This window comes from Coturnix japonica, chromosome 10 (assembly GCF_001577835.2).
Source record: "Coturnix japonica isolate 7356 chromosome 10, Coturnix japonica 2.1, whole genome shotgun sequence".
Lineage (NCBI taxonomy): Eukaryota > Metazoa > Chordata > Aves > Galliformes > Phasianidae > Coturnix > Coturnix japonica.
The window spans coordinates 16,536,394-16,557,973 of record NC_029525.1 but is presented as its reverse complement, the minus strand read 5'-3'; the positions used below and the strand labels follow the sequence as shown (position 1 = coordinate 16,557,973).

Here is a 21,580-nt window from a genome sequence, read left to right as displayed (position 1 = left end):
CAGCACCTCCCAGGAGAGCGGTAGCTATTCCAGACTCATCTCTCTTGGTATTGACAAACACACATGGAGTCTAAAGGGAGCATTTGTACCTTCCTGGCATCGCCATTCTCAGGTTGCTTTTCTTATTGATGGTACAGTTAAAGTCTCTGTATCATTTTGACGTTTTTAATGGCATATGCATTTACAGCATAGCTCTTGTGTAAGCTTTAATCAGTGTTCTGTTCACATGTTGTTGCTATTATTATTTATCTCTATTATGGTAACACAGAGAGGCTATCAACAAGGGTAGGATTACACTATGCTAGGCTTGGGTTCTATTTAACACGGTCTCCCTGTGCACACAGGAGAGGTGGTGCTGGTGATTTGGTATCACAGTATCACAGGAGCTGGAATCACTATCCCACTCCAGCTGGGATTTACTGTACTGATGTATGTTGCAGAAATATGTCCCAGCTACTGAAGTCTTTCGGTTCCTTTTGTTTTTAAATTTTCGAGCTGGAACTACTAGACCTCAGTGCCACGGCTGTTTACACACTTGAGTAGTCTTGTGGTCCTACTGAGTATTATGGTTCTGAGATGGAGCTGATCAGCTCTGTGCATTGGATCAGCTCTGTCTTTGGAATGGTACAAAGCTTATTTACCATGGTGCAGATCTACGTGTTAGCACAGAGTAAATATCACATAATGCCCCAGTGAAATCATGTGGGTAAAGAACTTACTTGCAACCCCACGTTCTATCACAGCAGAATGAGACTTGAGAGGAAAAAAAGGAAAGAAATACAAACCCAAAAACTGATGAACTTTGAGCAACAAAGATGTTATTTTCATGTGAGGATACTGCAGTGTAAAATCAAGTGAACATGATATTTCGTTACAGCAAATTTTGCATTAGTACGGTGCCAGCAAACTTCACTCATTTCCTTTTGCAATTAATCAGCAGTAGATTAAGTGATAGTGCATGAAATGGCTCTGCTCATTGTGACCTGCACAGGGCTTGAACTGACAGCTAAAGCAGAAAATCTTTATCATCTGAGGTAAAGGCTTAAATCTAGAAGGGGCAACCCATCACCGCGTTGGTATGATCCCATCACTAGATAGAAAATGGGATGTTAGCCCCAGTTCTACATCAGTGCTATGGCTTGGGTCTCTTAACTGTTCAGAGAGCTGCAGTCAGTGTGCTTGCAATTTTAGGAACATAAAAACGAGTCTAGCAACTGCAAGGGCAGTATCAGGCATTGTAAATGTGACACAGTAAAAGCCCCTTCTTTTAGTTCTGTTTTTTTCTGCCTTCCATGAGCACTCAGATGTACTTTAATCCTCATTTTATGTCCTCTCACTAATAAATCCCCATGAAATTCACATTCTTAGTAGCTATCTGGTATGCCAAGCTGTTTTATTTCACAGATAATTAAAACATTTTGGCTAGCTACTTTGGGCTAAACATACTGAATGGTGCAATGTGTGCTCACTGGTGCCTTGTACTTAGAAGCCTATGGAAATTCTGTTTGTCAGCTGGTTTTCTGGTCACTGCAGGCTTCTTCTTTTATCCAGATTTGGTTTTTTGTTTTTTATTGTGTTTGTTTTTTTAAGATTTTACAACCGGTTTGAGGAATTTCTGCTCTTTCCTGGAATGTTTTGTTCTTCCTTTTGCATAGATCATGGAATGAAACTTGATGCAGTAAGAAAGCAAGCATGTCACCAAATATAAATAGTAAATAAGTGTTTTAATAAGTGGCTTACATAATGGAGTTGTGTCTGGGGCAGACACTGTAAAAACTGAGCAAGATGATTGAGCTGATGCTGGGAAATATTTTTCCCATCCTATAAAATGTTTCACTTCCTTTCAAAGTGAAAAACACAAACCAAGCAGACAAGTCTGATAGTTGGAGCCTTTGTCTGCAATATGGAAGACAAAGAAACAGCTCACATCTTCTAATGAGGGTTATTATTTGTATTATGCCAATTAGTTGCACTTGGAGTTATATCAGCCCAGAGCATCTGCCCTGGCAGTCGGGGCTCAATCGCTGGCTGAGGTGAGGGAAGCATCTCATTCCTGGATCAGGAAGGGTCAGCTTTGATTCTTGCACTTCACTTCCCCACACACGAAAGAAAGCTGCCTACGCTTGTAACTCCAGGTCCTTGCCCTTTGCGGAGGCACAGAGCTGCATCCCTTGATTTTTAAGTCCTGCAGAAAACAGATCTGTATTTCTGGAATGGAAATTGCAGGGAAACCCCATCAGCTCCATCAGATTTGCTTCCTGCCCCGGAGGGCTTACAGAGTCTTACCAAGTGTCTGTGTGAAATAAAGATAGATCGCCTCTTTCACAGATTCATGGTAATAATTTAAGACTTATAAAGAGTAAGATTTTGTTTGCTTGGCTCCCAGTGGTGTCGGTAAGAAACTATCATCCCTTGCAGTGGAAGAAATGAGGCAAAGGAGTAAACTGCCTTACATGAGGCACAGTGTTTTGTACAGGAACATTCTGCACACTCTGCTTTCTGCAGGACACAAAACCACATGTGTATCCTGTAAACCCCTGTGGGTCCTCCTAAAGGCTCTGAAATTGTCTTCTCATGGGTTTGTTTTGGTCTTTGACGTTGTTGCTTGGGAAACACAGATTTGTGAATTGATGATCAGCAGCGCTAGTTGAGTGGAATATCTTTCTATCCCTTTTCTGCTGCATATCCTCAGACTGACCAGTGGGTATCTGACTTCTCAGGAAGAAGAGGGACAAAAAGCTTGCCAGAATTAGCTAAGAAATACCAGCGTCCACTGTGGGTTTATAAGCACATGCTGTGGAAGAAAAGGGCTCTGAAATTTCTCGGACAGGAGTTTCTGGCTTATGTGGTGTTTATATTTGAATTGCTAAGTCTAGAAATGGCCTCCAGCCCCGAGAAGCTGTGTGTCACCTGGGGATTAGTTTACATGTTTGCAAGTAAAAGAGTTTGTGAAGACAGCTATGTCGATGGGATTACACACTCATTTCCTGCATGGCAGAGGATTTTACACTGGCAGGAGAGTGTCTGCCAATATAATTGAAGCCAGCTCTGGTTCCCAGCTGTACTGGGAGCATGGTCTGTAACTGTGTCTTTAGTAGCAATTCTGCCAGTAACTGCATTGTGAGCAGCAGGCACCACTGTACTGACAGACTGGGAAGTGCAGGGTGGGAATCAAAAAGAAATCCTTGTTTTCTTTCTGACCATTTATGGAGGAAGCTTTAACCCCTGGCTGTTCCCCTGCCTGTTACTATGCGTAAATATTACACATGTTTTTTGCAGGTGCTGATTACTGTTTCTATAGCAAATCAGGATCAAGCTGCTTCTGTACTTCTGATTTCCCTCTCATCCTGGGTGTGATCAGGCAGGATTGCCATGTGAATGGTTCTCACTGTGCCTTAATGCGTTCTGTAGAGAATCTGCCCTCCATGTCAATGACCTTAGCCTTGGGAGCCCTTCTCTAGTGCTGGTACATGCTGTTAATGGCACCAGAATTACCTGATGTACACACTCCATACCTTCATCTCTTTGTCTGGGCTCAGAAATCCTGACTCCAGTGTTGTTTTCTGCTCTGCTATCTCTTTACTCCAGAAAAAAAAACACAAAGCAATACAACAAAACCCAGCTCCATCAAAGGAGATAGCCTTCTTTAGATTATATTTATTATCTCAAGGGAACAGTGCAAAGAAACAATATTTGATGACATTATTAAATCTACAGGTTTTGCTTGGCAATTCTACCTGCCATTGAGTGCACTGTAGTCAAGATGTGATCTTCTGCATCTAATTCCACTATAAATTCATTCCTCCCAGCTATCTAAGGGCACTAAGATACAGGATATTAAAAGATTTAAGTTCTGATCCTATAAAGGTGTTAAACAAGTCCTCAAATCTAGGTGTATAACTGATGCTACTGACTCCTCGCATGCTAAAGCACATTGCTGGCTCAGGGGCTGGGTTTAGAAGGTTTGAGGGCTCTTTAGAAAGATGCTGCTTTCTGCTGATGTCCCTTTGCTCACTTGCCAAGGGCAAGAGGCTGCAGTGGGATGATTGTGCCACACGCATCTACCCATCCTGCTCAATGTTTTACAGGTTGTGACAGCGATCACTGGGGACCGCACTGCAGCAACCGGTGCCAGTGCCAGAACGAGGCCCTCTGCAACCCCATCACAGGCGCCTGTGTCTGCGCAGATGGGTACCAAGGCTGGCGCTGCGAGGAGCTCTGTGAGCCGGGGAGCTACGGCAAGGGCTGCCAGTTCCAGTGCCAGTGTCACAACGGGGCGACCTGCGACCACGAGACGGGAGAATGTCACTGCGCTCCTGGATACACGGGGGTGTTGTAAGTTCAGTACTTTACCCCGCATTGTTTAACAGCTTTGCTTTGGTTGCTATTAATGCAATGAGTGATTAGTAGAATTTGCACAATCTGTACATTACGCACTTTCCTTTGGAGAAATCAGGTAACAGAATTTCAGAGAGGCTAAATAAAGGAAATCTCTGTTATTTGCTGCTAATTATACCTGTCTGCATACCAAAACAAAACTTACTGCTAGAATGAACTTAAAACTCCATGACATTTCCCTAATTTCAGTGTGTGAGTGCAATCCAAATTACAGTTCAGTTTATTTAAGCGGATGGGCACTCTACTCGTTAGCAATCCAGTGCAGCATCAAATGGGACTTACCATCCCCAGATTATTTGGCTTTCTATCCAGCAGAGGATGCATTACTGGTAACTATATGAGCTTACTATCTAGGGGGTAAATTTTTAGCGTAGTGAGGAGGGATTTAGCGGTGTGATTCCTATTAACTTTAACGAGAATCATGTAGCTAAATCCCCAAATACCACACAAAGTTTACCAGTAGGATTCACAAAATCTGCATATTAATTTTAGGACAGCAAGAAATAGTTCCTTGTTTAAAATTGCCCACAGTGTAACATCAGCACTCATTAGAGATCTTTCAGTAGTTTCAGAAGTAATTATGCTTTTCAGAACTATTTAAAGGGAAAAGATAATTTACTCACTGAATTTGGCTGGAGATCGATTACAGGTGACTTAATATTTCTGCAGTCTAATAATAGTTGTTGGCCAGCGTGAAGAAGGTAAAAAAATACAGGCAATATTAACCCTCATAAATAAGTGATATGCTTTTTGAATATTTTATTTAGTACCTGATTTCCTCATAGCCTTCTGACCTCAGTCCTGGAAGCACTCACTGCTAAATGTTCTGCATGCTATTAGGGTTGGTCCCATTGATGTTAGTATGTCTGTTCTCAGCAGTGAGCACTTGCATGAACATCCTTGTCAGAGAACAGCCACCTACTGGAAAAACATAGAGTACTGTCAGATACATGAGAGTTGTCTTATTGAATTAGGTAGAATTTGGTGTATGCATAAAGGTTGCACACACACATCAGCCTTACAGCATTAGATCCCCAGTGCATTAATAACCCCAGCAGAAATAAGGGAAATGATGGCTAATTGGCAATGTCACCTAAATCTTGCTCAGGCTTCACTCTCATTATGACCTGTGCTGTGGATTTTCCTCTTTTACTGTTTCCTGTAAGCTCTTTTAAATGATCCCTTTGGTTTTTGTTTCTTCTCTCTCCACAAAGCTGTGAGGAGCGCTGCCCTCCCGGCAGCCATGGAGCTCAGTGTGAATTGCGCTGCCCATGTCAGAACGGAGGGGTCTGCCACCACATCACCGGGGAGTGCTCCTGTCCTGCGGGATGGACGGTATGGTGGTGGTTCATTTGGAGGTTGGAACGGGGAGTTGATTGCTTACTGTCTCAGCAGATGCCTGCCCTGTGTGCTTATGGTGTATATATTCTATTTCTTGTCATGAGGATCCCATAGTTCTGAAACTGGGGCCTCCTTTGTTGTGCATGCACAGCACTTAGGCCACCAGCCTTTGTTGGGTAACCTTCAAAGAGTTAAACAAACAAATTAGAACTACTCGTTGCTCTTCTGTGTGGGAGGAGAAGAGAGGAAAAATGGCCTCTGCAGTTCTTTGAAATATCTCTTCACTGTTAGACACTGCCCTCACATGGGTCACATGGGACAGAAAGCTCAAAGCCCATTTCGGCACCGTACTGCTTCCCTTTCAGGAGAAAGGGAGAGAGAGAAGTCAAGGAGAATGCAGTGGCTCAGGGAGTCTTTAAAGCAGAAGGAATGTACGCAGGGAGACAAAGACCAGTTCAGCATCCAGTTCTTACTCATGCAAAATTTCCTTTGATTGCAGTAGATTTGCTTGCATCAGAGGTTGCCCTGGAGAGAGCAAATTACCCTAACCTTTAATCCTCCATGTCAAGAAAGCAAGGCCAAACATTTTAAAAGTCCTTAACTTTATCAATAATGTGATAATTAACTCTCTCGGGGTTTGCCAAGTCTCACAGGCCTACATACCACTTAGCTGTGCTAAGTCTCTTGGCATTTTTCCCATACCGGACAATTAGTTTCTTGGCAATCTTGCTGTATTTTAATGCATGCAAGTACCATGGCTTTTTATTTTAAGATGAGGAAGATCCTGATGTCATCATATCACTGCAGCTTCTGTTATGGGCCCTATACCCATTAAAATGTCTGTGGACTATGAGATGTTTATGTTCCTTTGGATTAGTGCAGCAAATGTGCCTCCATTTAGCTTCTTGAGAAGCATTTCAAATAACGAAATAGTTGGAACTTTCAGAAACTAAATAAAGACAGTGGCACCTTGCCCTGAACTGACATTCAGTGGAGGGAAACAAAAGGTTATTTCCTAGAGTACTGGAGCTAATGCAGTAGGTAAGCAAATCAGATAATTGGGGGCCAATCAGCCCATTCTAGCTGCTTGTCTAAGGACTAATTACTAAAGTGATTTACATTAAAATGTCACTTTTAGGGTAAATTTGTCCCACCTCCCTTATCTGCTGCATGCCGGTATTTCTGACGATCAGAGCTCGTTTTATTTTTAGGTTTTTGCAAATTTACAAAATCGCTGAAAAGATTAGAGAATATCAGAGTAGAGCAGGAAGTTTTTAGATATCTTTTAGGATGCAGCATGGACCCTAAAGAAGAACCACAGCACTGGGGCTGTACAACAAAAGTGGTCATGTATTCTGGCCCACTCCTTCCCCATTCCTTGCAGCTCGGAGTTTCTCCTCTGCATTTTTAATGGCCAAGAGAGACTCTCCTGAAAACTGTTTTGTTGGCTGCTCAGTCCCCAGAGAAACCCCTGAGTTAACAATTGATGTCTGAAACAAGTCTAACTGAAAACTGGAAAGAGAGATCAAGTATTCTGGGGGAAGAAACTGAAATTATAAGTAAAAGCACTCAGCTTGTAAATGTTGAGATTTTAAGTATAAAGTATCTCTCCAGGGTTTTAATGAAAAGTTGGTAATTCAGTACACAGGGAGAGAAAAACATTTTTTCATGCTATAATTTTAACTCTTGGTGGTTGGCATGGTTTGTGAAGTGAGACACAAGTGGGCTGTAAATGAGCGAGAGATGGGAACATTCACTATATTTCACACCACAGATAGTCTTTGACATCCGGAATTTTACTTGCTGATTTTCAGGCTTGAGAATGCATGTATGTATTGAATATACCATCATATTGGAAGTAGAGAATTCTCTCTGGATTTATAGAAGTGCAAATCCACTTGGATTTTATTGCTGCTGGAAGAGCTATGGCTATTATCCTTTGCTCAGGTAGATTTATTAACAGCAGCTCAGTTCCCTTAGGGACTAGGTTGGCTATGGGATATGGCAGGGTAGGTAGTGAACAGGATGAAGTTCTGGGGCTCTTAGGCTCTTCCTTGGGTCTGCCATCTTCAAAGCCTGGTTCTTTCATTACTGGTAATATTCCTTTCCTCCAGCTTCCTCCCACCCAGTGCAGACTCTCCTAGAAGCACAGCAAGTTATGTGAACTGTGTCCCACGAGGTTTCATTGTCCCATGGGTTTCTTACCAAGAGAATGGTGGTGAATGAGTCAACGAAATGTGGCTTCTTGCACACTACAGCGATGGAGTTTTTCCACTTACTCATATTTGTGGGGCTGGGAGTTGGTGGGTGGCTGCTTTAGGGCCTCATCAACCATTTACAACCTTAATTCTATACATATTTCTCATTTGAGGTATTAAATCCTCCAAGCACCCTCTGGAAGTGGGGAGAAAAATAAAATACAGGTTTTTACAATGCTTCTCAGAAGCACTTTTGAAGGACTAAATTTCCATGCTCAGGAAGGCAGCAATCTTTCCTTGTGTGACAAAACATTTATCACTAGCAACACACCCTCTTTGATCCCAGGTCCCATTCTCAAGGCTCTGCATCATGTTGCCATGTATAACACGTTCTGCTAATCACTTCTTTCTCATTCCCTGAAACAGCTGCGCTTAATGCGACCATGCTTTGGATTTTTGTCCAGTTTTCTTTCTGTCATTGATTTTTAACATGGGACAGAGGGATGAAGAAGAGACAGTAGATGTGAAAAAGAAATTCTTTTCTGTGCTGCAAAAATTGTAATAATACAGCATGCAGTGTCAAAAGCAGAAGCTGGTGTGATCAGGGCCTTAAAAAAGCTGCTGATGGGGTGAAGTTTGTGGATTAGATGTATAAGCAGCAGGAAATATTGGTCTGACATTTGATCCTCCAGAGAGGGATGTTTTGGATTCCCTTAGTACATATTAATGCAGAAAGTATGCCTAAAGATTCTCTGGGCTCCAAGGGAATGCATCAAAGAGTATTGCTTTCTCATCATTTGTTGATAGAAATCCTGTTCCGTTTGAGATGTGAGAGGGAAAGTATTTATTATCAAGATAAATGGATGCTTACATTTTCAGATATATAGTGGTGTGTATTACTTAAGCCCAGAGACACCAAGTTTTTAACACTGTAATCTGAGTGTTCTTGAACTGAGGCCAACCTGTCTGTTTTACAGCCAAGGAGCCACCTATCACTGGCTGAGAAAGGCTTGAAGCATCTACTTCATGACTGCATTGAAGAGTAGCCTATCTGCTTTGGGACTGTTGATATTGCTAAACTTTCCAAGCTGTGGTGAGGGAGAGCCCTGTCAGCAGTCAGTCGACTGCAGCCATTAATGCTCCTGAATTATGTTTTCTATGGGTTTTGTTTAATATGGGTTTCTTTTCAAAACTCAGAGCCCCTGAGGCTTGGTTAGGGAAATAAGACTTCTGGGAGATTAAAACAGAATAATAGGGAGAGAAAAAAAAACATTTCTGTCCAATGCTTTGCACTGTGCATGGCACTGGCAGCAGCTCTATTTGCTACAGTGGCCAAAAGTTTTCCATTATAGACCCTGTCCTCAGATTTCTGCACTGCCAGAATTGTTTTGGCTGAAATTACTCAGCTGGATGCCAGCCTCAGATTTTATGTTCAATCGCATTAAAAAAAACAACAACCACAGCAACATTCATACAACTTCTAAGAAAGTCTGTAGGGGAATCTTTGTGAGGCCTTGACACTTGGCAGGGGGTGTTACGGGATACCTGGGGGAAAACTGCCTAAATTTGGCAGATAAGTGCTCCAAAGGCACTACCCATGGATAGCATTCTTTGTGTTGGGAACAACCAGCTGGAGAAAGGCCTGCCCTGAAAGCTTTTCCTGATGAGCAGTGCCAGAGTGCACAAAGAGTGACTGACTGTCTTGTCTTTACTTTCAGTGCAGCCTCTCTGACAATCCCCCTCCTCCCAAACATTCACTTTGAGACACTTACCCAGGGTAGATCCAGCAGCTTCTCAGACTTCATTTCACTTAAAATCATCAGCCCAAATGCAGCTTTGTAGCCTTCTCTAGTTCCCTTTGACCTTTGCTAAGGCCCCTTGTCTTTATTCAAAGGGTGCGGTATATCCTGATGCCCCAGGCGCAGTGTGCAGGGGAGATGCAGTGAAGGGAACTGTGAATGACTGTACAGTGGGGAGAAGAATCCCTCTGAAAGTAGACAGACATTTACTTCAGCAGCTGAGACCATCTGAGACCATCTTAAACAGAAAAAAATATCTCCACTGCACATGCATGTAGTTTTAGCAAGAGGAACAACAAATATCCAACCTTCTTAAAGGAGTTAATGACTGAAATATTGCTCTTTCTGCAGGGGCTGGTGTGTGCACAGCCATGTCCTCCTGGGACATTTGGAGTTAATTGCAGCCAGGACTGTCCATGCCACAACGGAGGACACTGTGATCCCGTGACAGGAAAGTGCATCTGTACACCTGGATATATTGGAGACAGGTAAGAATCAAACCCTCAAAGCCTTTCCTTTTAACCAAGAATTGGCAATGTTTCTATCTCTGCTAGGGCAATCTTACTCTTGAAAAACCAGTGTTTTGCTTCTGTTGCAGCTATTAGGTTCATCCTTCTGCAGCACTTCAAGTATTATAAATGTGGCAATCTTATTACTTTTTATTGGCAATGCTTCCATTCACCGTTTTTTTAATATAACTTTTAAAATTTAATGGATTAAATTTAATTTAGATATTTACAGTGATAAATTTAATAGAGAGTATTACATGTTTACAAGATATGTAAATGAACTATATTTATACAAATTAATATCCTCAAGAGTAAGCAATGCAGCAGTTTAATGTTTCCGTCAGCCCTTCTATGCTGCTGCAGCACCGATCCATCTCAGGCACCAACAAAGGGTGATAAATCCTCAACATTTATAAATGAAGGGCCTCGCCCACAAATCAATCTAAGATGATAATGTTGCTCTACAGAGGTGTCACAGGTCTGGCAAAATGACTACACAGCAAAGTTGAGGTGGGATTGTGACATGTATTGGTTTAGCCCTCCAGCTAATCCTGCCAGTAGGGCTAATGGTGGTGAGGAAACTGTAACTGAGCAAGCTTCCACATGCAGATTTTACTAGGGATTCAGCTGTGTCATTGGGGTTTCCAGAGGCCCTGAGCACAGCTCACTAGTGCTTCCTATGCTAAAGCCCTTTGTCCTGTATCTTCCCTTCTTTTACTAGCTAGAATGAGCTAGTACTGCTCTGCTGAAATCTGCTAAAATTGTACTTCTGTGCAGCAAAGCATAGGAATTTCTTATTTCCTGCCTCACTGCATAATCAGCAGGTATTTACAGCACATGAACTGACGAGTCTTCAGTATGCTCTGTGGTTCACAAGGCCACATTCTGTCCCAGCAAATGTGGATGCTCCTTGTTTCCATTTTATTGACGGTGGTAATTGGCAGGGGGCTTTGGAGATTATGGTGGAAATATTATTTTAAATTAATTTAGTAGAGAAGGCATCAGTGTATCTCTTCCCCCATCCTCCATCTGGAGGCAGTGATTTCAAGATCCCTGGGATATCCTGTGTGAGCGCTGTGTGTGATTAACCAAAGCTTTCTCTTTCTCAACTTTTGGAGATAATTCCACTTGAAGAAGCAGCTGTGCAGCCTGGACAGTTCCACAGCTGACCATACTTCAGTCACAAGCCGTCCTCAGTCCTGGCTCTCTGGCTGGAGGTCTCCTCGTCTGGTTGCTGTAGACTTAGATCAATTCTTGGCCATAGGTGAATCGACAGCATTAGAGCTGTCAGGAGCCTCCAGCCAGCAACTTACAGCTGAGCCAGCTTCTTTGCTCAGCTGCCAATATAGCCTCCAACCACGAGGGAGGACATGCAGCAGAAGAGCTGGCTCTGTTACAGGAGTGTGGCATGGGGAAACAGCAGTGATGGAGTTGCCATACTTCCTGTAATGCTTAGATGTAATCCATAAAAAAGAACAGAGAAAGAACACTGGGGAAAGGGATGGCAAACAGCAGAAGACACAGTTCTGCCTCTTGCCAAAAGCAGAGGTACTTATACTTCATCTTCCTTGGAGAGGGCCTGGAGGAGGGCATGTGTGCTCTCCAGATCTGGACTTGGAGAAAAGTGGTAGACTTTCCAAGGTGTGCCTTGGAAAAACAGAGCAAAGCAGGGAGGCAGAAAGTAAAGTACGACCAGCTGGAAGCCAAGGCAAGAAGCTGTCCCAGAGAACCTGTACCTGGGTAAAACCCTTAGAAGTAGCTCACCTGCCCTCACCTGCAGCGGGAGAGTAAAAGATAGAGTGAAGGGGGAGGTCAGAAAGCGGAAATGCAGGCTCTGTTTCTGCTGCTGTCTTTCCACATGGGAAGACAAATGAGAGCAGAGGAAAGTAAAGCAAAGACTTTTTTGCTAAGGCTGACATTAGCCTAGAAATCACCGCCTTCCAATTGGGTTCTTGGGAGCCTGAAGCATGTTTGTCTCAGCCTTTATTTGGGGAAGTGAACATTGGGCCCATTGCAATCACTTGGGCTGGGACAGTGCATTGCCTGTAAGGACTGTTGTGAGCAGGTGTGCGTGCACATGCCTTGCTGGCAGCTGCAGCCTGCAGATGGGAGATTGCCCATTGATTTCAGTGAGGCAGGAGCAGGCACAGTCTTAAAGAAGTCTAGATTGCTTTCCTTAGTTGTGTGTTTGCTCAGCATGGACAATGGGATGGATTAGTCAGCAGCATTTTAGTTTACAGTCAGTTTTATTTTCTGGGTCTCACGTAACCATTGCAGTGTTACAATATAATTGCAAGTACAGCAGGAGATGCCGCTGCACAACAAAATAATGTTTTCTTTGCAAATCTACAAGGTGCTGAAAAAAGAATTTCTTAGTAATAACAGATTTAGTGAATAACCACAATAAAAAAGTAAACACTCTATCTACTATTATCCTCTCTAATTGTCAGTGAGAACTGGCTCGTCGTCTTGTGCAGGGGATAATAACGTGTAGTTGGATTAATATCGTTGGTGCTGAAATGGTCATAAAGGTCTGTGTAAGTGTAATTGCAACACTTTATTCCCCACCTGCTTTCCAGGAAGAGGCAACACTCTAAATATCTTGTAAATTGCCGTCACTATTAATAACTGCAGGCAGCTCTGTGCTGAAATGACGGGATGTGTCATGCAAATGTGTGCTTTGCAAACTGGAAAGGAGTAACAGCAGAAGCACAGTGAGAAGCTGGGGATGGGGAATTCAGTGGCTGTCTGGAAAAGTGAACGTACTGTGTTAGCTTTGTTTTGCTTATTGCCATAAAGCTAAAAGAGTGAGTCTTAACAGAGTGAACGCCACATTTGCTACAACAGCACGAGCAGACTTATTCTTTTGTTGTTCTGTTTGTATCTGTGTCTTTTATAAACAGAATGGTGATTTGCAGGTTAGTGCTTTTTGGTTGGCTTTTAATCTTTGTCTGTGCTGCATAAATGCTATCGCTGTTATGAAAATAAACAGAACCTTAAAACCTTAACAGCATTATTCAACGAAAGGGAATTATCTAGAAAAAAAATGCAGGTACCTATACTAAGTTCATCTGTTAGCAGGCTGTCTTATGTTTAATATTTTGTAAAATTGCTGCCATTAATTCAGCAGGTGACAGCCATATTATCCTATCCAAACCCAAATAATTATAGTACGTATTAAAGTTCAGTGGATATTATAATACGAATCTCCCCAGATAGGCAGAAACCAATGTAAATTAAACAAGAAACATAACTAGGGCTTAGCAGCTCATTTTGTAATTTAATTGAACAATGTATCTGGTTGTTAATGGTGCTATGGACACATTAGATTGATATGTTGCAAAGGAAAGATGTTCAAGTAGAAAGCTAATTCCTGCTGTGATTATTCTTATGTTCCAGAGGAGTTGTTATTAGTATTCTTTGTATAAAATTCATTAGCGGTAGCTGCTTGATCTCCAAATAAATAAGTTGGTTAAATTGCTGGTAGAAAAAGGCTAATTATGTAAATGGATTAGGTTGTCAATATTTCATTTCCAGATGCTTTTCTCCCTGCTAGGTAATGCTTCATCTGCTATAAATATAGAATGATATAGTGCACTATTGACTACGTATTCATCTCATTGAGTACAGTGCTCTCCTGCTAACTGGTAGAGCTGTGTATGGCAATGGAGGCATAAGGCATCTTAATACGTTCTTCATTGCATTTCACTTGCTGTAAGTGTTCCAGTCCTGATGTTACCCATTCTTTGCTGGTTGTTTCCTTTGCAGCTGAACTGCCCTGAGAGAAGCAGGGCCAGCAGCCAGCACTGGGCTCTCTCCCTTCCTGTTTGCCACAGGCTCTTCTCTGTGGGTCTCTGATGAACTCCTGAACCTGGATTGTGTAACTAGCAACTGTGTTGATGCTTGCTGCAATTAAATCACCAGCTCAGCCTTTGGCTTTGTTCATTTATTTTTAGTAAAATGTAGTAATCTAAGGCTGCTGTAGTAATTCTCTCCTTATATACTGACTGTGTTTATTGCAGTTTTGCCTGGCTTGCATCATGCATTAATCTTTTATTACTGATCATTATATTAACTCTCACCTGCCAGCTGTGAAATGACCTGCAGAAAGGCATTTAACAATTGCCTCTATCCACTGAGTTTGCGGTATACACTTTAATCAATGCTTAGGATTAAATTAATGCTGATAGGCAATTTCCAATACCTGGCATCCATGCGATAAGGGAATTGGGCTTTTCTGGACTTCTTTTTCTTTTTTTATTAACTGAAAAGGCGTATCTGCATTTCACGGTGGATCATGTAAACGGTCGTACTGACTCACTGCAAGTTTCTGAGACCTCTGAGTTATGTCAGGCAGAGAATCAGTAGCTTCCTTTAGGACTTTTTAAAGTATGAAATATTATGATCGCTTAAACTGTAGAAGAATGAAGATTTTCTTGCAGAATTCACAGTGTCTCCAGTTGGGGAACAGCAGAAAAAGGTACATGGAGGGTGTAATTTAAAACAATCTGGGTATTTGCAGATTCCTTCTCTATCAAATCTTTAAAATACTGACAGTTTTGGAGGAGCTGCGATGCTAAGGAGCATGAAAGTGATTTGTCTGGAGATGTTATAGTACTGAGTGTCCCTGGAGTGGGAGATGAAAAGCAAATTTGGAGTTGCTCAGAATACAGACAAAAGATGAAGGAGTGTGTTTTCTCCTGGTTACTGTAAAGCGGGTGCAATGGCAGCACAGAGGGAAAGTAAAGCTCTCCTTTGCTTGGGCTACATTTTATTACTGTTGCTCAACAGACCACATTTCCTTTTGGACTTCATTGTCACTATAGGAGTATTGCAGTCCTTCTGTGGTGAAGAGAAAGTATTAAGTCATGTTTTCCTTCAGGAAGTGTCTCAGTCTATATGAATGCATTATGGTTTATGTATGGAAAAAAATGAGGTCCAAGAAACAAGAATGCAATTTATTAACCCAGGTAGTATTAACAAATGCAATTTTTGCAGGATATAATTGGACAGAGGTTAATTCACTTTCTGTTAACAGCTATTTATAAGCTCAAAGTATCACATCACCCAATGATACCAGTTCTCAGTGTATTACTTAAATAAAAGAGCAGTGGTTTTATATTTAATTCGTTAATAAAAACATTCCCATGTAAATGCCATAAGCAGAGCAGACTGCAGTATTTGTTTGCATCCTGTCCAATGTGTTTCATTGCAGGTGTCAAGAAGAGTGTCCGATTGGGACATTTGGCTTTCAGTGCACACAAAGATGTGACTGCCAAAATGGTGCCAAGTGTTACCATGTGAATGGAGCATGTATGTGTGACCCAGGATTTAAAGGGATTCACTGTCAAGAAAGAATGTGTCCAGAAGGGTTTTATGGCCTCAAATGCAACAAGAGATGCCCTTGCAATATTACCAACACCCTCAGGTAAGTACATCGTATTACATACTGGTGCAGGGACTGCTCAAATAGAAGCATTAGGTGAAAAAATTCATTCGCTTTACCCACAGCCTTTTCTCTGTAGATTTAATTAAGGACATATACAATTCCTCTGTATTACAGCTTCTGATTTAAATGACCTCAGGTTTGGAACCATAAGTGTCAGTCCAGCCAGCTATTGAGCATTAACTATTTAAACAAGTTTTATAAAATCTGAGACAGTGGGAAATATGGTCTTATCCTGTAGCTGCAGTCTCTGGAGCATTAAAGAATAATACGGATAATGTCCCCTTGAAGTTCAAAAAATATAAATATGTTTACTCAAATCCATCTCTTTTTTTCTTGTTAAATCTATAGACAGCAAGGGGACTTTCAGAATGAAGCCTAATTTGCTTCATTTTATGTCTTGTGGCAAATTACCTTGTTGAAAACACTTGAGGACAATGTATAAATAGACTGAAATCAATATCACCAGGTCAGTCTGTGGAACTGTAATGAAGCTGACGTTGTCAAAGTAGACACCTCCTCTCTCCTCATGGGTGCCTGGTTTTGTTCTTCATTCACTGTGTGAACGTGTGAAATGTTTGGATAGAAAAATACTGGTGAAGTGTACCTAAAATGGAGTAAGCCTCACTTAGAAGGTCAAGTCTCAGTGTTTTACTCCCTTTGTAGTTGTTGTTTTTTTGGTTTTTTTGGTTTTTTTTTATAGGATGTGATTCTTGAGGTTCTCATTATTAAGAGCCACAAAGAGACTTGAGCACCTAACATGAGATAGATTGAATTTATGTTCCATTTGCAGGCTTCAATAACTCCTGAACCTTGAAAAAGGAAGAATTTAAGGCTTTTCTTTGTTATCCCGTTTGCTACCTTTTGTATCCCCTTGCTTACTGACTGTTGGAATTGCAGTTTGGAGGTTCCTCGCGTACAGCAAAGGGAGCCTGGATGCAAACAGCAGCTGCCATGAGCTTTTCTGATGGCCCACAGTGCCCACCTGTCCTTTCAATGCCAGCAGGATGCTGGGCCCCTCAGTTCCCACCTGATTTCCTCGTTACTTTCCAGTACTGTTAAGCATTCACAGCCAGTACAGGATTGTGTTGGCTTCAGAGCAGGGTGGGAAAAGTGGTGTCCAAGTAACTATGCCCTTGGTATGGACATTCTTCAGTTTTTAACCTTTGGAGTCCTGACTGTCTTGCTGATGATGACAAACCTACCTTGCAATTTTGTAGCTTAGTGAAGCAGAAACATCCTCCTTGATTATGTATGCGAGAAAAACTGCCTAATTTGTGTGCACATGCACACACACTCACACACAAACACTTCAGGTAAATCTGTTTGTGTGCTTGAGATAGACTCTGTTTGTCTCTGCCTTAGAAATAAACAGGTGATCTTTCTTGTGAATTCAACTTCAACTGTAAGCAGTGAGGCTTTGCTTCACTGAACGTTGGAGCTCACAATGGATTATTTAAAAGCCTTGTAATTCTGATCATACAAGTCCTCTACAGAAAGATAGCTGCCAGCTCTATTGGGTTTGACAGCAAGGATGCAAAGTGTTTGACACCTCAAAGGGAGCTCTAGACAACAGGCTTCTATCACATCAGAGCATTCTGTGCATCATGATACCACTGTAAAAAATAATATCCCTGAGGCATGAGCTGAGCATTAGACACAAAAGGTTAGTGTTATGTTATGCTGAGGGTAGGAGATGACTCAAGAAGACAGAGCTAAGTTCTAAACTCCTGTATGTCACACTGCTCTGCCAGCGTGCACCACATAGTCCTGCAGTAATTATATTGCAAACCCTCCTCACTGAAAGCTCTTACTTGTGTACTGTAGGGTAAGAATATGCTTCCAGATAGTAGCTGACACTGTTTGTCTTCACCCCTCCTCTCATAGCTTACAGAAGCCTGTGTGTGTGCCTGTTTTCCCAGAGTGAAGGACTGCAGGCCATGGTTAAGGATGACCTTGGCTTCTGTTTCTCAGCTCACTGCTCAATTCATTAAGAGTCTCTTAAGTGGGGGAGACTGTGGTTTTGAGGTTCATCCTGGGTTGGCTAGGGGTCTGCCTGGGAGCTGCTCCAGGGATTTGCCAGAAGGTCTCCTTGAAGGAGCAGTCTGGCACCATCTGGCTGTGAAGAAAGGTGAGATCTGAAGGATATGAGCACTCAGGCAGGTGGGACATCGAGTCCTTTCCCAGCTCTTTTCTCAACGTACGGGGGTTATTCCTACATGCCACGTGCCTGACCTGTGCCTGGCTGCTGTCTGGCGGATACTTTTTATGCCTTCTGTCCAATCATGTGTTCATCAGCTTCACTTGCAGCATGCTCTGCTAATATTTTATCTCTCTTCCCTCAATAAATGAGTCTAGTCTCTCCATTGATAAAATCTCCCTTTTTCCTGCATCTTATCACTGCTGCTATGGAACAAAGAGATATCAGGAAGCTGTAGATCTCTAAATGTTCCTTCATTCATTCGTGGTACTTCAGCTTTCCACTTTTCAGTGAGCTCCTCAGAGCACCGTCAATTTCTGAGCCGAGGAGTGTCAGAGATGATGGAATATGACCTTCTCTAAAGGCACTTCATATTCCAAACACATCTTTTACTGATTGTTTAACCTGTCCCATACAGAACACTTCTCTTCCCGGCCACCTCCTCCACTGAATTCTCGTCATGGGAACAACAGTCTTCCAAAGTGATTCATTTCCTGACACCCATCTATTTTTCCAAGAATCCATTTAAACTGTTGGCTACTTGTTGAGATACCTAAGAGTGCCGGTTTATTTTGTAAACCTTTAAAAGGTGAGGGAAGCTTGTTTTTTTTCTGCCAGTGGTTTTGACTCATCTGATGTGGTTATTGGAGAGCTGGAACATTAAGTTCTGGGGCTTTTGAGGAGCTGGTTGAAGAGGAACATTAAGAAGTACGCTATGAACTTTTCTATTTTCACAGATCTATCCATTTTAATGTCCAAAGAGACCAACCTGATTGTGCAGTTTGATCTTCTGTATAGCGGTGACCAAAGAACATCATCCAATAATTTCTGCATCAAAGCACACTGAAAGGCACATTGTGCAGGATCTCTGAACAGCTTTAGAATTGGAAGTTTAGGGTGCACTGGTGACTTGGGCTGTCCTTCCACAAGGAAGGATGCACTTGTGAAAATGCAAGAAACCCATGTTGAAACAGTCTGCAAGAGACAGATAGGCTTGGACTTTTGTGAGAAGCAGAGAAGGGCATGAATAGCTGAGTGATCTCAGCCATGTGGACCCACAGCCTTTAGTGGTGCCTTTCCCAGGACAGAAACACAGGAAGGGAAGCAAGAAACAATGACCTTTTAAGCCATATCACTTTCCTCCCTGTAGCTCAGCAGTGCTGAAGTCTGATGACTTGAGGTAATGGTCAGATGCTCTGATTATTATCTACATGTTGGAAAATTTGGAAGGAACAAGAAGTTCTGCCCCCAAAGCAAGAATGCACTGGAATGAGGCTGGCATTGTAAATGTGCTGAATTGAAGTAGGGACCCTACAGACTCCCTGTGGCTACTTCTTGATAAGCAAGAGGGCGTTTGTAAGGGAGACGGAATGCAATGGAGACACCAAAAGAGAGAAAATGCTCTTATATAAGGATTATTAGGGCTGTTTATCAAGATGAGATGACTTCCATTGGTGTGTAAACTAAAAATTGAGAAATTCACTGGGAAGAAGTTGTTGTGACTGAGAGACGCATGGAGAGCAAATGCAGAATTTGGAACAGTCTGTGCTGTCTAAAGTGTTTCTTTTCCCAATTTGCCTCAAGAAAGTTAAATTCCCCGGAGTGAAAGGAAACAGGTTTCCTCAAAATTAGATGTTTAAAAAAATTCAAAGGTCAAAAATGAGTTTCTGTTTTTCAGTTCAGCTGGTGAATTTAAAAAAGAAGACTCTTTTGTTACTGCAAACGTGACTCAAAAGCCAGGGAGCGTATGGTTAGCTTCTAAAGTGCAGCAAGAGCCATGGAACATCTTCCTTCTCATGTTGTGTGCTGTGGACAGCTTCCAGTTTCCACCTCTGCTTGGCCTAGCACCAGAGAAACACTTGGCTGCTTGCACTCATTCTAGGTTTTCTACACTACTCCTTACTGTTATCTGAGAGATTTGAAGAAATAAAAATTGTTAAGAGTCGGTGTGAAATACTAATGCATGATTCTGCCAGACTCTTTCAAGACGAACGCTTCTTTTCTGTTCACAGCAAGTGGTTGGAAAGCAGGTGTTAGTATGCTTGCGTTTGAGGGTCCTTACAAAAGCCCATCCCCATAGAGATGCTTTTCCCAAGACACTATTTGTGTAGTTTAAAGTTTCCTAGTTATGGTTACATGTCTAAGTACATAGTTACAACACTGAATGAAAGTTAACAGAATAGCCATACAGTGGGAGAGAAACATTACAAACTCACTCATACATGTGTTCACACACTATTCTGCATCATATTTAATGCGTAACTCTGCTAACTTTAATGGAATATTTCACACAAACCAGAGTATTAAAAACTAGTAACAAAAATTTACTATTTAGTGACTTCAACTGCAGAGCTTAAAAGGGTTTCCAAAGGAAGAAAAGCATCATTTTACAGATGGAAAAGATGAAATACGGAATCATGTGGCCAAGATTCACTGGCAGAGCTGGAAATAGAACAGCTGTCTTCTGAATTTTGGTTGAGCATCTAAATCGCAGCTGTCTTCAAGTTAGCACTGCATCTGGGCACCTTCATTGCCAAGTGGTAAAACTGTCCTTTCTTCAAGGGGAAGATTACATGAGTGCAGGAACCCACAAACACATTGAGGTTTTCCTAGCTCTTGGCCTTATGAAGAAGTAAAAGGTGTCATGGAAGGGACAGAACACGATCTTTTACTGGGCCTTGTTGTGGAGTCCATGCCCCTTTTTTTCCCACAGATTCTTCTGCAAACTCTCTTTGGTTCATGCTGATTATTCTAATGCGTGTTAGGATGATTGTTAGTTCTTAATAAATAGCCTGCATTACATGCAAAAAAAAAATAAAAAAAAAAAAAAAAAGCTGTCCATTTGGATGAAGGAAGCAGCCTGGGAGTAGAAATTCTTACTGAGCATAGCATTTTCAATTGAATTGTTATAGACTGATTCAAACTGCCATGGTCATATATTACATTTGAAAGATTTAATTTAGCAAACAGATGCAGTTCTCATGGAACCATATGATACATGCAGAAGTAGTGAAAACAAAGAAAAAAAAATCCACTCCAAAACGTTTCTTTAATGTTCAGCTTCTTCTCCTACTAGGTGATGATTAATAGACACAAAGGGGAAAAGAAGAGCTTTTATTATTTTCATCTAAATGTTAAGAGGTGCTGTGTGAACAGCCATAATTTCAGGGACTGCTTTGTCAGAAGAATTTCATGGATAGTAGTTTGTTAAGCTGATGAATTGTTTTAATTACTCAGTCAAACACCATTTATGATGGAACACATGACACTCACAAAATTTGATCATTCTTAGCCGCAACAGTATGTGACCAACCTCTTGTACCAGTAATTGCCAGAAACATACTTGAAAATTACATTTTATGAGGCTGCCTTGAAAATTAACATATAGGATATTAATTTTATAGGTGTAAAGGAACCTATTTAGTCGTGTTCGCAATACTAAGCTATAGCAATAAATAATCATAAAGGAAAATAAATAGATTCTGTGAAGCAAAAAAGCTGGAGGCGGGTCCACAGAGAGGTACCCCTTTGCAGAACTCTCTTCTTTCTTGTTCTGAGAATGACAGAAAAAACCTGGCTTGTGGCAGTATTATTTCTCATCTCTCACCAAGGGCCAGACAGTACTATTGAAGTGCAGTCTCATAGAGCAGCAGCCCCTGGGGCATTCTGAGCTCTCAGTGAAGCCTTGC

The 21,580-nt window shown here is 41.7% G+C and overlaps 1 protein-coding gene across 6 annotated transcripts in view; it reads left to right on the top strand.

The window, feature by feature from the left end:
• Window positions 1–21,580, top strand: part of MEGF11 (multiple EGF like domains 11) — a 255,429-nt gene that overhangs the window by 163,718 nt on the left and 70,131 nt on the right. For all 6 annotated transcript variants that reach the window (XM_015873314.2, XM_015873318.2, XM_015873316.2 and 3 more), the window contains 4 exons: window positions 4,089–4,335; window positions 5,613–5,733; window positions 10,088–10,224; window positions 15,461–15,673. In XM_015873314.2, coding sequence (XP_015728800.1) covers window positions 4,089–4,335; window positions 5,613–5,733; window positions 10,088–10,224; window positions 15,461–15,673 — 718 coding nt within the window. The remainder of the gene's footprint in view (window positions 1–4,088; window positions 4,336–5,612; window positions 5,734–10,087; window positions 10,225–15,460; window positions 15,674–21,580) is intronic.